Raw genomic sequence first — 14,813 nt, 5'->3', positions numbered from 1 at the left:
ATTGCTTTTCATCACAGAAAAAGTGATCACCACTGCTGCCATCTGGCTTCCTTGTTCTCTTCTTTATTGTACTTCAAAGTGTTTTCTCAAAAAAATTATTTGCTTGCTTAAAGTACTATCACTTTCTTTTTTAGACCCATCGTCTCGACCATGCACTAACCTTTTATCTCTGAGCTTCAATTCTAGAGCTAAACAACAGTAGCTTATATATCTAGCACTTTCATAAAAATTATCACATTGGATAATTTGGAAACAGATAGGACAGATATTATTACTTTCATTTTAAGGATGAGAAGGCTAAGTCTTCAAGTGGTTCAGTGATTTGCTTATGAGCTTATGCAACTGATACAGCTCTTAAACCACAGATCTAGGACTCAAGGGGAGTTCTCTGACTCCAAATATAGTATTCTTCCCTCTATGTTATATGGTCTGATGACACAAAGCCATTCTCTTTATCGCACCGTTAATGATCCACTATAAATTCTGCTGTAGCTTAGTTTTGCTTCCATTCTTACTAGACTTTTTTGATCCCATAGTTTTTTAGCTTTTGTTCCAGTTAGAGTTTTTAATTGCATGCAGCAGAAACTCGCTCTGGCTGATTCAACAGGAAACAAATTTGCTGAAAGGGTATCGGATAGGTGAGGAGATCATGGAGAAGCAGGTTGAGAAACAGATGGGAACAGGGGAGGAGGGCAGCAGTCAATCATCTGCCAAAACCATGCTCTAGAACAGGGGTCCCCAACCCCCGGTTGGAACTGGGCCACACAGCAGGAGGTGAGAGGCGGACAAGCGAGCGAAACTTCATCTGGGGCTCCGCATTGCTCCCCATGGCTCACATTACTGCTTGAACCACCCATCCCCCCCGCCCTCTCCCCCGCACCCATCCCATCCATGGAAAAATTGTCTTTCACGAAACCGATCCCCGGTACCAAAAAGTTTGGGGACCGCTGCTCTAGAACACAGGGTACCCCTGGACACCTTTACTAATACCTCTGGCCTCGCTGCCCTTAAAAACAGGATGTTGGTTTTCCATTGTCCTTGCTTCTTTGTGTCAGTGTCTCCTGTTTCAAAGTCTTGGATGGGTATGTCTGATTGGCTGAGTATTGATCATGTGGTCGTACTCTAGCTTCCAGGGAAGTTTGGAAACCACAAGTTTCCAAGTAAGTATTTTTAGCCTCTATCATGGAAGGTGAGCTCTCTCTCCCACCAAGATTCATTAAGCATACACTGCACCAAACATAACAAGGAGGTTGAAATAATTGGAAGTCCCCTACCATGACCAAAAAATAGCCAAATTCTAGTACTGATTCCAATTTAGTTTTGCAAGTTCTTTCTTTAGGTGAACTTTCTTTGAGATAAGAGACATATTTAATTTACAACTATGTCTCAATTGTCACTCAACCAATAATTACACTTGCTCTGCAGCATTCTGAAGGGTCTAAACTTGTCATGTAAGTTTCATTTATCTTCTAAGAAATTTCTCTTTCAAAATTATCCTCTAATATTTCTCTCAAATGAATGAGTTTCATCAGGGCCTGACAGCATGAACTGGTGACTTACAAAATACTTTCAAAGTGTGAAAACTATATTGGCATCTTTCCACAGCTTTAGGTTTTAAGATATGCCTTGTTATTTTACTTTAAGAATTCCAAATATTTCTTTTACTAACAATATGTTTCTGACATTGAATCATCCTTTCCTCTGCAGTATTTTTGAACAGTGGCTTCGAAGGCACCATCCTCTTCAAGAAGTTTATCCAGAAGCCAATGCACCCATTGGGCATAACCGGGAATCCTACATGGTTCCTTTTATACCTCTCTACAGAAATGGTGATTTCTTTATTTCATCCAGAGATCTGGGTTATGACTATAGCTACCTACAAGATTCAGGTAAGGCTCAGTTTCTTTCATGTGAATTGCTGAGTCTGGTGTGACCAATGTCTTTTGAGAGAGTGCAAAACCTTATGTTTTTACAACGTTATCCCCAAATTATTTAAATTGGGAAAATGCATTACGATCCTTAACTCATCACTGATATATTATTCCATGGACCAAGTTGCAAGAATCTTTAAATTTCTGTCCTTTCTGCTTAATATAGAGCATTTTGCATATGGCAACCATGGGAAGAGCACTAAAATTAAAATCAGAAAAAAATGGGTGTGAGACGTGACACTATAAACTGACTTTTGTGTGACCTTGGGAAATTTGACTTCAGTTCCTTGAATCTCAGTTTCTTAACCTTAAATATTAGGAATAGAATACCTCAAAGAGATATTTGATAATTAAGAGTCTAGGGCAGTCAGCACAAGTTAAACATCTAGCAGTTTTGAAATCATCTTTGGGAACTTCCTGCTAGGCTTACCAAGAAAATTTGTGAACATTTTGAAGTTAAACACAGTTAATAATAATAATGATAATAGCTATTATAATAATAATTGCTCTGACTATGATTAAGTCTAGGATTGTAATTAGATCTAGGCTTTAAATAATCTTCTTTAGTAGTAGTATGTCAGTATCTTTTTGATAAATACGGAACAGGTAGTAATGTCTCCCCCTACCTGTGAGCCTGCTACATACCATGCATGCATTATTAATCAACCATATATTAGGGGAAGTATTATTTTCCCTAGAATGAGGTAAGGACACTGATGCTAAGATAATTTAAGTGACTTTCCCAATAGCAAACACCAGTATGTGGAAGAGCCAGATTACAACACTACAGGGTCCTCTCCACTGCAACACAAGATGGTCAACAGCTAAAAAAACGGTTAAACAACACAGAGTTTGTGGATACGAGGTATTCGACCAGCACTGATGTTTCATTATATTCATTGATAATTCATGGAAACATAAACAGATTAGTAAAATAAAATGAACAAATGAATGACATTTACCAATTTCCTACCTCCTGTTAAACTTTAGTGACACATAAATGAATGACATACCTCCAGACCTCAAGGAGCGTTAAATTAAATTCAGTATGGAAGTCAGACAGTTGTGCAAAAAAGTGTGAAACATCAGGCTGGGTTAAGTGCAATAAAGGAGTCATAAACCGAATCTTATAAGAGCACAGAGGAGAAAGCAATGACTTCAGAGTAGTTCAACCTAAAAAGACAAGACAAGGCCTTGAAGGATGAGCAGGCAGGTAGCAGGTAGAAAAGGGTAGGGAATATTCTAAACTAATAGAATAACAAAAATAGAGGTGTAAAGTGTACTCTGTATTTCTGAGATGCTAAATTCTCCTATTTGAGTAGTATGAGCAATGAAAAATTACACTGAGGAGACAAATTGAGTTATTTCATAATAGCTAATATATTATGGATCTTTTCATGTGCCTGGAACTCTTCTGGGTATGCTGTGTGCATTATTTCCTTTAATTTTCATAATTACCCTGTGAGGTAAGCACTATTATTTCTTTTTCCTGATCATAGCTGAGAAAACAGAGGCTTAAAGAATATAAATAACTTGTCCTGGGCCATCTAGCTAGTATGTGGCATAGCAGAACCACATTTTAAGGCCAACAGGAGAAACTGTATTTTATCAACCTTTTCCTGCCCTTGGGGGAACCATTAGTTGGACAGATTTGGGTTCGATACCTGTTTTGCTTTATCTGAAGACCATAGCCAGTGGAAGGAATACTAAAATGGCTGGTAGAGGAGATGAGTTCTTTGAAAACCTGGAGATCACTAAGCACAGAGGATTTTGCAGAGGGTGGAGGTATGGTAAGGGAAGGGGCTCCCAGTGAGTCAAAAAGAGGGGCAGTCTCAAGTGAAGTGTTTTTCCCTCCTTCTAAAAACACCCACAGTACATAAAGAAAGGAGAATATTGGTAATGGTTTTTCATAGAGTCACCACCAGGATTTTCTAATTTCCATTTTCAGAACATAACAGACTCTTTCACGGGCTCTTGCTTTTATTACACTATTCTCTCTGGCTAAATTCTGATCCATAACCATTTGTCACACTCTCAGATACAAAATCATTGTATACATACACAGAGTCATGTTTAATCATTCCTTTAATAGAGTTACATGGTAATTTTTCTACATATGAATCTTTCCCCCCGCTACCTTGGCTGTGAGCCCTACAAAATCAGAACTGATACCTTGCAAGCTTCTCCAGTCTTCTCCAAATGGTATCTGGTATGGGGCTAAACCAATGAATTCACTTGAATGCAAGTGATATTTATCATGAGGGATGGTGTCTCTTAACCAATACATATAAGTAAAGCTTGCTAGAAAAATGTCACACTTCTTAATACTCAGGTCATTTCTAGATTAAAAAAGAAAATTTAACATCTTTATTGGAGTATAATTGCTTTACAATGGTGTGTTAGTTTCTGCTTTATAACAAAGTGAATCAGCCATATATATACATATATCCCCATATCTCTTCCCTCTTGCGTCTCCCTCCCACCCTCCCTACCCCACCCCTCTGAGTGGTCACAAAACACAGAGCTGATCTCCCTGTGCTATGCGGCTGCTTCCCACCAGCTATCTAGTTTACATTTGGTAGTATATATAAGTCCATGCCACTCTCTCACTTCATCCCAGCCTACCCTTCCCCCTCCCCGTGTCCTCAAGTCCATTCTCTACATCTGCATCTTTATTCCTGTCCTGCCCCTAGATTCTTCAGAACCTTTTTTATTTCTTAAGATTCCATATATATGTGTTAGCATACAGTATTTGTTTTTCTCTTTCTGACTTACTTCACTCTGTATGACAGTCTTTAGGTCCATCCACCTCACTACAAATAACTCAACTTTGTTTCTTTTGATGGCTGAGTAATAATCCATTGTATATATGTGCCACATCTTCTCTATCCATTCATCTGTCAATGGACACTTAGGTTGCTTCCATGTCCTGGCTATTGTAAATAGTGCTGCAATGAACATTGTGGTACATGACTCTTTTTGAATTATGGTTTTCTCAGGGTATATGCCCAGTAGTGGGATTGCTAGGTCATATGTTAGTTCTATTTTTAGTTTTTTAAGGAACCTCCATACTCTTCTCCATAGTGGCTGTATCAATTTATATTCCCACCAACAGTGCAAGAGGGTTCCCTTTTCTCCACACCCACTCCAGCATTTATTGTTTGTAGATTTTTTATGGTGGCCATTCTAACTGGTGTGAGGTGATATCTCATTGTAGTTTTGATTTGCATTTTTAGATATTTTTAATGTATTTCAAGTCTTCTCTTGCACTAGATATTTTCTAGGTGATTTTATTGGTTTATTTATTCTTTCTGCATACATATGTTTAGTAACTACATTGTTCAAGGCATTCTTGTAGATACTGTGGATACAGTGGTAAACAATGTAGTCTCCTTCTTCACAGTGCTTACATCCTAATGAAAGAGAAAGACCTTAAACCACTACTTACCTAATGACTTGTTTGTTTAGAGATGTGCATATCTCTAGGGGTCAATGAAGTGACATTTCAGAGAATATCAGTAACAGGAAGAATTAATTAGTTGAAAAGGAGGTCTTGATTATGAATTTTGGCCATATTGCTAGGATAACAGAGCCATTCATGAATTTTAAACAAATCAGGATCAAATTTGAGTTTTTGTAAGATTACAGTTGCTGCAGCTTGTAGGAAGTTTTTTTTTTTCAGTTTTATTTTATTGAAAATAGTTGATTTACAATGTTGTGTTAATTTCTGCTGTACAGCAAAGTGATTCAGTTATACATATATATACATTCTTTTTCATATTCTTTTCCACTATGGTTTATCACAGGATATTGAATAGAGTTCCCTGTGCTATACAGCAGGACCTTGTTGTTTATCCATTCTATATATAATAGTTTGCGTCTGCTTATCCCAAACTCCCAGTCCATCCCTCCCCCACCTCCCCCCCTTCCCCCTTGGCAACCACAAGTCTGTCCTCTATGTTAAAGACATAATGTTGAGCCAAAGAAACCAGACATCATAGAATATATACGGATGATTATATTCATATAAAATCCAAAAAGGTGCAAGTTTTGTGTCAGTTGCAAAGCGCATTCGGGAAGGCCAGTGAACATGCTGTTACGAGTATCCAGGGGAGAGGCGAAGGAAGTTGGAATTGCAGTGGTGGTAAGAGGCAAGGCAGAAAGGACAAAAAAAATTGATATTATTTTGAAAACAAAATGTATGGAACTTGGAAAATGATTACATATAATAGGTGAGAAAGAAGGATATATTAGAGTTACCCTTAAGCTTTCTGGCCTGTGCAGATGATGAATGGTGATTGAATTCATTGAGATAGAAGCAGTAGGAGCAGGGCCAGACATGGAGTGAATCTCATGGTGGTATCTGTTACACAGTGAAATGGGGTGAATGGCACATCAGGATAAATATATCTCTGAGGCAGTTGGATAGCCTTGAGCCTCAGAAAAGATTCTGCCTGCAGATACTAATGTGAGAGACATCAGCATATCAATTGTTATCTTTGCCAGTCTTTACAATCTTGCGTAGTAGTGATTTTATTCTGTTTTATAGGTAAGTAGATTGAGAACAGAAAGATAAAGTGACAAATTCTAAGTCACAAAGCTCGTAAGTGGCAAATATAGAATCCCAAATGAATTCTCTCTCCATGACTCCACAGAAGAGAGGATTCTCTTTATACTTGCCTTGTACACAAACGTTCCACCTCGTTGTCCCTTCCCTAGTGTCCCAAATGGGTACTTTTTACTGAAAAGGCAACAAAAACCACTGGAGGAGAAAAGGGAAAGAAGGCTCAAAGAGTCACATTAGGGGATTAAAGGTATTTATTATTTATTTATAGTTAAATTTTTAAAAATAAAATTGATTCCAAATGTTTTATCTATTTAGAGTCCTTTTCATATAGCTGTGAGCTTATGCCACTAAGTTTAGAGAAGTTTTGCTTTAAAATAAGCAACAGCAATTGCTCATTTTCTATTTTATGAATTATTCTGTTGTACTTTCAGGGAGTTTAAAATTTATCTTTCATTCTTCTAGTCATTCATTTATTCATTCATACAGCAATGTTTACTGAGACACAATGCCAGAATAGAGTAAGCTAAACTTTAAGCTTACTAAAAAATTCTCTAAAATTTCTTGATATAATTTAGTTCAGGCAGTTAATTATTCATCATTTAGGCACTCACGTTTATAATTACTTAATCATTTTCCGTAAAAGGCAGCTGATGTCTTCTTGCTTTAGTCAAACATTTTCTCTTATAATTGAATTTAGTGATGTTTTTCAAAATTGAGTAGCAGGTGATTTTGTTGCATGCATGACTGATTGAAAGGTGAGACCAAAAACCTTTGGCAATGAAGGATTGAGTCCTTGATGCTGTTGGCAAATGTAATCCTGCCTTTTGTCTGGTGTTACTTTGTGAAGAGCTTCCTTCTTCCAATATATTCCAAAAGACCTGGACATTTGATTTTAAAAATGAGAGGAGGAGGCATGTTCACAGTAACTGGAGGGTCTCATTCTGCACATGGGGTTTGATGAGGACTTGTTCACTAGTGCTTCCCTATGTGTATACACAGGTGCATACTGTTCCTTCTGCCTAGGATGGCTTGCCATCAGCATCCTACACTCAAGTCCTAATTTATTCTTCTACTCAGTGGGAAAGTCTCCTGGGATGCCTCCTCTGACTCCTCAGGCAGTTATAGGAGGTGTTTTCCCCATTATCCCATTGTATCTTTTATATACTTGCATTGGAACAGCATTGCTCTTAAAATAATTTGTTTACTTGTCAGTCTCCTCTTCCAGTTATTATTTCCTTCAGTCCAGGAGCTCTGCTTACTCAGCCTTTCACATGCAGTTCCTGGACCACCACCTGACATTTATTGTGTCTCAGTAAACATTGTTGTATGAATGAATAAATGAATGAATAGAAGAATGAAAGATAAATAAGACATACTACTTGCTCTCAAGGGTTCATGATGAAGCCTGAAAATTAAGACATACATATAAATAATTACAACATGTAAACAACTGTGCCAAGTGTCACAAAGGAGCAATAAAAGAAAAGAGTCTTGGAATCCAGAAGAGAGAGCTGAGCAGAATCAGTGTTCAAAGCAGGTGTGAGAGAGAAAAACTCTTACTGGAAGCTGGTTCAGTTGAAATATTGATGGAATTACTATGGAGTAAGAAGAATCGATAACAGTTATAAATTACTTTTTATGTGAAGGACATCATTCCAAGGTTATACATACATTGCAGGGTTTAAATATTACAGGCAAACTTTCTAAGTTACAGATTTTGAATTGGTTAAATTAGGATAATGATTCCTAACTACCTCATGTGTTTGTTGTGTGGATAAATGGGCATATGGATGCGCTTTGGAAATGACAGAGCACCAAACAAATAGAAGACTCTATGATTATTCTGAAGAGAATAGGTAACCAAAAAAATGGAATTTTAAGTAGGTAAAAAAATAGAAAACTTTTGATATTAAGAAATAATTTAAAGATACACCATTGAGGCTCAAAAGCAAATAACTGAGGAAGACAAGTCTAAATTTCAGGTTGAAGACATTGAGAAATACAGAGTGTTTCAAAGAAGACAGTCCATTGGTGACAGTAAAATTTAAGACAACTTGAAATGAACTGAAGTAGAGAAATAGTAAGAGAAACTGGAGAGCATAAGGACAGACAAAGAAATAGTGTTTTAAAATTGTGAAAGAATTTGAGCTGAACCTTAAGCAATAAAGAAATCATACATATTATGTAACCTCTATGTAATCTGCATTTTGTGAGACATTTAAAATGCACTATATATTGAAGTGACTAATAGCAATGCAAACTAAACATTTGTAATTTCATTTTCAAATTAACTTTTAAATGTGTTAGAATGGTAACCTTTATGTTTGATGAAAATAATTTTCACATTTTTAATTTCTTTATTTTAGCTTTGTTAGCTTTCATTTCTTAGATTTAAATTAATATTAATCCAAAGTTATGAATCTTTTTATTATAATTTATTTTATAATGTTAGTTCTTTGCAACTTATTGTCCCCTCCTGATGAAGAGAAACCTAAATCTGCTCAATTGTTTCAAATTATGCTTAATGGATTCTAAGAATTTTAGAGGTATCTTAGTGACAGCTGGTAAAAGGACAGTACCAAGGACAAAAAAGGAGAAAGTAACAGGAGAAATGGGGTTTGAGCCCTGTAGCCTCACTTAAGCCAGGGAAGCGCCAGTGTTATCTTCTTTGAATGAAGATTGGAATTTAATATAAAATTAATTTTTGACAAATTCTCCTGCTTTAACTGTTTTCAGTGCTTGAGTTTATGGCGATCAATGAGACTCCCACTTTACATTTCACTTCATGTTGCTACCCATTCTTTCCAAGATATTATATTAAATAAATATTAATTTTCTTTTTATATTGTTGATCTAATTTTTATGATATATGAAGCTTACATATAACAGTAATTTCAGAATATCCTAAGGTACTTTATCTTTTATTGTTGTAGGAATCTAACGAACTTTAAAAATAATTAGGACTTTTTGAAGTGCAAAAGGCAGAAACTCCATAGAAACAAGATTAGATAAAAAGATAATTTATTGGTTTACAAAATCCAAGGAAGGAATGAACATTTGAAATGTAAGAAAGACAAAGATGCAGCTGAGACTGAGGAACAGCAGGAACCAGCAAACTAAGCTCCCTAAAGATTCATTCTCCCCCTCTCTCTCTTCCCCGCTCCCTACCCCCTCTCTAGCTCTAAGATGGTTATCAGCTCCTGAGTCATCTGACTCTTAATTCCAGCACAGTGAATTCTGAGTAATGATTCTGACTGGCCCAACTTGAGTCAGTGGTTCACTATGAACTAATCAACAGTAGCCAAGAAAATAAGTCATAAAAAAAATGTTATAGTTCCCACATCAGCAACAGGGGGAAGGTAGGGATGGGGAGTAGATATAGGCTCAAATATCCATGGCCTAAATAAGTTAGTTTATTTATTGCTCAAATGGCAGTCTTGGTATGTTGTCAAACACAAGCTCCATAATTTCAGGGACCAGAGCTGCTTGTTTCTTGTAGTTCTATAAGACCTAGGGTTTACCGTTGATCACATGACCTATGGTGGCTCACCAACATACTATCTGCATTAGTTGAAAGGAGAAAAGGGAAAAGGAGAAGGCATACCTTTTCTTTTTAAGGGAACTGCCCCAAAGTTACATGTATTACTTTTGCTCAAGACTTAAGTCACATAGCCATAATTTGCTACTAGGTAAGCCCAAGATGCACTCTCTTCTTTCCTTTGTATCACAAAATGGATATAGAGTATCTTAGAGTGTCTTGTAAATAGTGATGGGAACTTTAAAATCAAGCAAATAGATATAATAAATTATTAACCCCAAGTGGAAAATAATGTAAGAAAGGAAAGGTAATCATAGAATAATATTTGGTTCAATTGTGAATAATATTTAAATATTAAAAATAATGGAAATCCGAGATGTGGATTTGACCCCAGATCATGGTATTATTATGCTGAAAATATGGAGGAAAGAAAAGGGAAACTGTAAGAGAGCTCAAATCATTGTTTATACCTGAGGAACTCCAGAGATAAACTTGACGAATTAAGAAGTAGTAATATTTGCCTATTATTTAGAAATATGGAGTCAAGTAACAGAATAAATAACTAAAAGAGTAACAGTAGCTGACTTGGGGGCACGCACTGTACAATTTACAAATCAGATAATATCTATGAAGTTTAAAACATCCCAACAAGGTGGTATTGTTTTCCTATTTTCCTGATGAAGAACCTGAAGCTTAGGAGTATTAGGTGTAACTTTCCCAAGATCTTATAGCTGGTAAGTAGCAGAGCTGGCATTCAAACCCAAGCATCTGACTCCAAAGTACTATGCAAGGATGATGATGATGATGATGATGATGGTGATGATGATAGTAAAAACATTGGGATGTCTTTCTATTTCAGGACCAGATAGTTTTCAAGATTACATTAAACCCTACTTACAACAAGCAAGTCAGATCTGGCCATGGCTCATTGGGGCAGCCATGGTAGGGTCTGTCCTCACTGCTGTGCTGGGAGGACTCACTAGCCTGTTGTGTCATCGAAAGAGAAAGCAGCTTCCTGAAGAAAAGCAGCCACTCCTTATGGACAAGGAGGACTACCACAGCTTGTTGTATCAGAGCCATTTATAAAAGGCTTAAGCAATAGAGTTGGGCCAAGAAACCTGACCTCACTCTAAATTAAATGATGTTAAAGTCCCTAGGGGTTGTCCCAGAAGAAATCCTTGGCGTGTGTCTATGAAGATCATTATTAGAATTGTTATCTTAATACAAAATATACCCCTCGTCCAACTCAGGTAGAAGCCACCTGTGCTTGCTTTGCTATATTTTGATCATTCCCTTAATAGTTTTCCTCAAGCCCATATTTCCAAGGAAAAGATGCCATTTGGTAATGGAGGTGCTAGTCTGCTAGTCATATCTGAATGAAAGTGCTCTTATAAAATATGACAACAATTGTGATCATTTTCCTCCTGATTGTTTAACGACATGTTTCTTTTATTATCCCCTTTCTTTGATTTTAATAAAATAGTAACGAATTTACACTAATTGACTCCTCTGAGCTTGAGAAATACATTTTAATTTTCCTAAGAAAGCATGTTTCCCTTATATTTTACATTCCTGCTCCAAAATATGTTATGGACTTCAAGTAGAAAACAATCTTCAACTCTTTCCTGCCATAGTTCTGACTACATTTTAAGGCCACTGAAATCAAGGGCCCTTCGCCTGAAAAGAATCTGGCTAAGTACCTCTCTTAAGATGTGCTCATGAATTATGTTGATGAAGATGATAATCTTATTATAGAGCTTTTTTTTTATCTTCTAAGAAGAACTTTATTAGAGAATGTTTAAAATGCTATAAAACATTTCATGGTAGAGAACTATTATGTGAATATCAGCCTGTCTGCAGTTCTAGTAAAATAACTTATCACTATTTTTCCTGGCTATTAAGACCTTAAATTAGAAAGTCTAGATAATCTTGTTACTTGAAATTTTAGGTCCAGTTGAATTTCTAAAAATAGTCCAATTGACATTCCATTTGTATTATCACTATGTAGAGCATAAAAGATTAGCACCAGTGGGTGCAATTTATAGGGGACCCATTTTGGCGTAATAAAAGGAGAAACTGTCCAATATTCAGAGCTTTCCAAAACCAAACTGGACATTCTTGGAAAATAATAAGTGGTTGACTCTAGAATTCTTCACGTAGAGGTTGGATGGCTAATTTGACTTGAATTCTATAAAGAGAATTTAAGTATTGAGTCTATAGTCATTCTTGGCTCAGGGCTCACAACAACTCCCCATTCAGAAGCGAGGCCAAACATGCTCTGTGAAAAGTTCCTGTGATTCTGCCACAGTATTTCAGGATGTTTCACCAGATTCCAACTCTCACTCTCTCATCCAAACTCAATCACTCTGTCCTGGTATCCCCAGTCTCTTTAGTTCCCTTATGTTTAGTTTGTATGTATCTGCTCAGCATTTTCAAAGATGTATCTCAGTTTGACTACTTGAATTATATTTCCAGCCTCATCCCTAAACACTGTCTTTTCACTTTCTCAAGATGGCCGTGCTTTTAAGACAGACTTGTCCAATTCTAGCTCCCAGAAACCTGCCTGGGCCTGACACCTAAACCTCTACATCTCTGGGATGATATTTAAAAGGAGACCCACCAACCTGTATGGTACTTTTTTATTAAAATATCTTACAGTTCCTATAAGGCCTGCAGTGTAGGAGTCAGACTGTTTATGAAAACATTTAGAAATTAAGAGGAAAGCAAAAGTCATCTTATTATAAACATTGGTCAAATGATTTTGGATAATTTTCATCTAGAACAAATAAAAAGTTACCATTCTTGATGAAGTAATGCCATCCACTCTCAGAGATTACTAATAGTTAAGAAATTCAGTTACAGAGCAATTTTCATTTTCTAACTCTCTTTAGTTGTCAGTCAACATTTGCTGGCTTATCTAATTTCTGATGCCTAGAGGAGAAAAGTCGGGCAAGGGGTGGGTAGCAGCATATTTATTGACACAGAGGAGGTCTGTGGGATTAGAGGGCAAATACTAGGGCTTATATCCTCCACTTGGTACCTAACCAGAAATACAAGATTTAAAATAAATTAACAATGACATTTGAAAATTGGATTCAATTTAGTTGAGAATAGCAACTAGTAAAACTGAAAGCAAGGAGTAGGAAAAGAAATGTGGATAAGGTCTGAAGAAGATTCTGGAGAAGCAGTAATAGCGATTGTGGTTGCCTTCAGTCTGACCTCAGAACACAAAATAATTACGTAGCTAGGTTTGATCTGAAGGCAAAATTTCAGACCAGGTGGTATTTTTTGTTTGTTTTTTGCGGTACGCGGGCCTCTCACTTTTGTGGCCTCTCCCGTTGCGAAGCACAGGCTCCGGACGCGCAGGCTCAGCGGCCATGGCTCACGGGCCCAGCCGTCCCGCGGCATGGGGGATCTTCCCGGCCCGGGGCACGAACCCATGTCCCCTGCATCGGCAGACGGACTCTCAACCACTGCGTCACCAGGGAAGCCCAACCAGGTGGTATTTAAATCACTTTTTACAAAGCATCTAGAATAAAAGTCTACCCAGGGAATTTTCATTGTTACTGACAGGGATCTGTATAAAGTCATTCTCTTCCTTATCACAAGGCAATTCCCTCCTTTATCACTGAGCTTCAACATAGACTATCATTTTGTTTCTCTAGAGGCTCAAGTTATCTACTTGAGTAGCAGCAACATCTCTGATAAAACCACCACCACATTCATTCTGTGGTTTTCTCAATAAGGTACCCAAATGACATGACATATTTCAAGATACTTGAAGTTTCATTAAATTCTAATCAACAGTATATTCTGTGGCATTGTTTTCTATGTGCATTTTATGAATTGCTTCATTTGAGCTCTGCTCTTTTTCCATTGCTACATTATATGTCACATTTTGTTACAGAGAAAGAAATAAGCAGCTGCCACTCTTTTTGTTCCTCTTTCTGTGTTTTACTTTTTTTTAAAAAAAGAGTATTTTGAGTACCCAACCTTTCCAACAAGTCAAATATATAATTCTCCATCCGTAGAAATAAATATGCAATGGGTACAAGTCATTTCAACCAGTGTCTCTAGCAGGCTGACAACTGGCGTTGACTGTGAATGTTTTTAAATAGACTTTTCCTTGTTTATATGGGCTTTGATTTGTAGGAAGAGTTTTCTTTGTCATCATAAAAAAAGACCTCATTGGGGTCACCTATTGTAAACTTGTGCTATTTGGGGGGCATGTCAGTAGAACAAAGGTCTACTCGCCCTCTGATTAGACTCCTTCTGAGAGCTGCTAAAATGCAAGTAAAAAGAGGTTTTTTTTGTTTTTTAACTTTGTGTTGCTTATTTTCAAAAGCATTTGCCGTTTGTACAATATAATGAATATAAAATTGCCTTTGGCATCCACTGGAGGCCTTAAGGGCTTTCAAATCCTTCAGCTATTTAAAACCATATAGAAATATTTTAAGTATGCTCTTTTAAATAAAAGCCTTATTAAAACTCTATATAACCCATGTTTATCTAATTGTTTTATGAGTTCTTTTCTTAATAGCAGTGTAAGAAATTATTCTTGTAACTACATGTTAATCTACCAAGTCTTGTATGCATTATTATGGTGATTTCTAATTTCTTATTTAAAAATAAATAACAAAGATGTTAAATGCAGTGAGTGGTTATGATGTTCCAAGAACTGTGCTAACACATCATATATGTTAATTCATTTCATCTTCATATTATCAATATGAGAATAAGTATTATTCACGCTTTCAAATGAGGAGACTGTGGCTTA

General features: G+C 36.6%; 1 protein-coding gene across 1 annotated transcript in view; it reads left to right on the top strand.

Annotated features, from left to right (window-relative positions):
- Positions 1-14,813, top strand: part of TYR (tyrosinase) — a 117,887-nt gene extending 103,074 nt beyond the window's left edge. Inside the window, exons 4-5 of the mRNA XM_019948807.2 lie at positions 1,708-1,889; positions 10,896-14,813. Of these exons, the coding sequence (XP_019804366.1) occupies positions 1,708-1,889; positions 10,896-11,122 (409 nt within the window). The 3' untranslated portion in view covers positions 11,123-14,813. The remainder of the gene's footprint in view (positions 1-1,707; positions 1,890-10,895) is intronic.

This window comes from Tursiops truncatus, chromosome 8 (assembly GCF_011762595.2).
Source record: "Tursiops truncatus isolate mTurTru1 chromosome 8, mTurTru1.mat.Y, whole genome shotgun sequence".
Classification (NCBI taxonomy): Eukaryota; Metazoa; Chordata; class Mammalia; order Artiodactyla; family Delphinidae; genus Tursiops; species Tursiops truncatus.
Note: the sequence above shows the minus strand (reverse complement) of the source record. Positions and strands in the feature narration are given on the sequence as shown.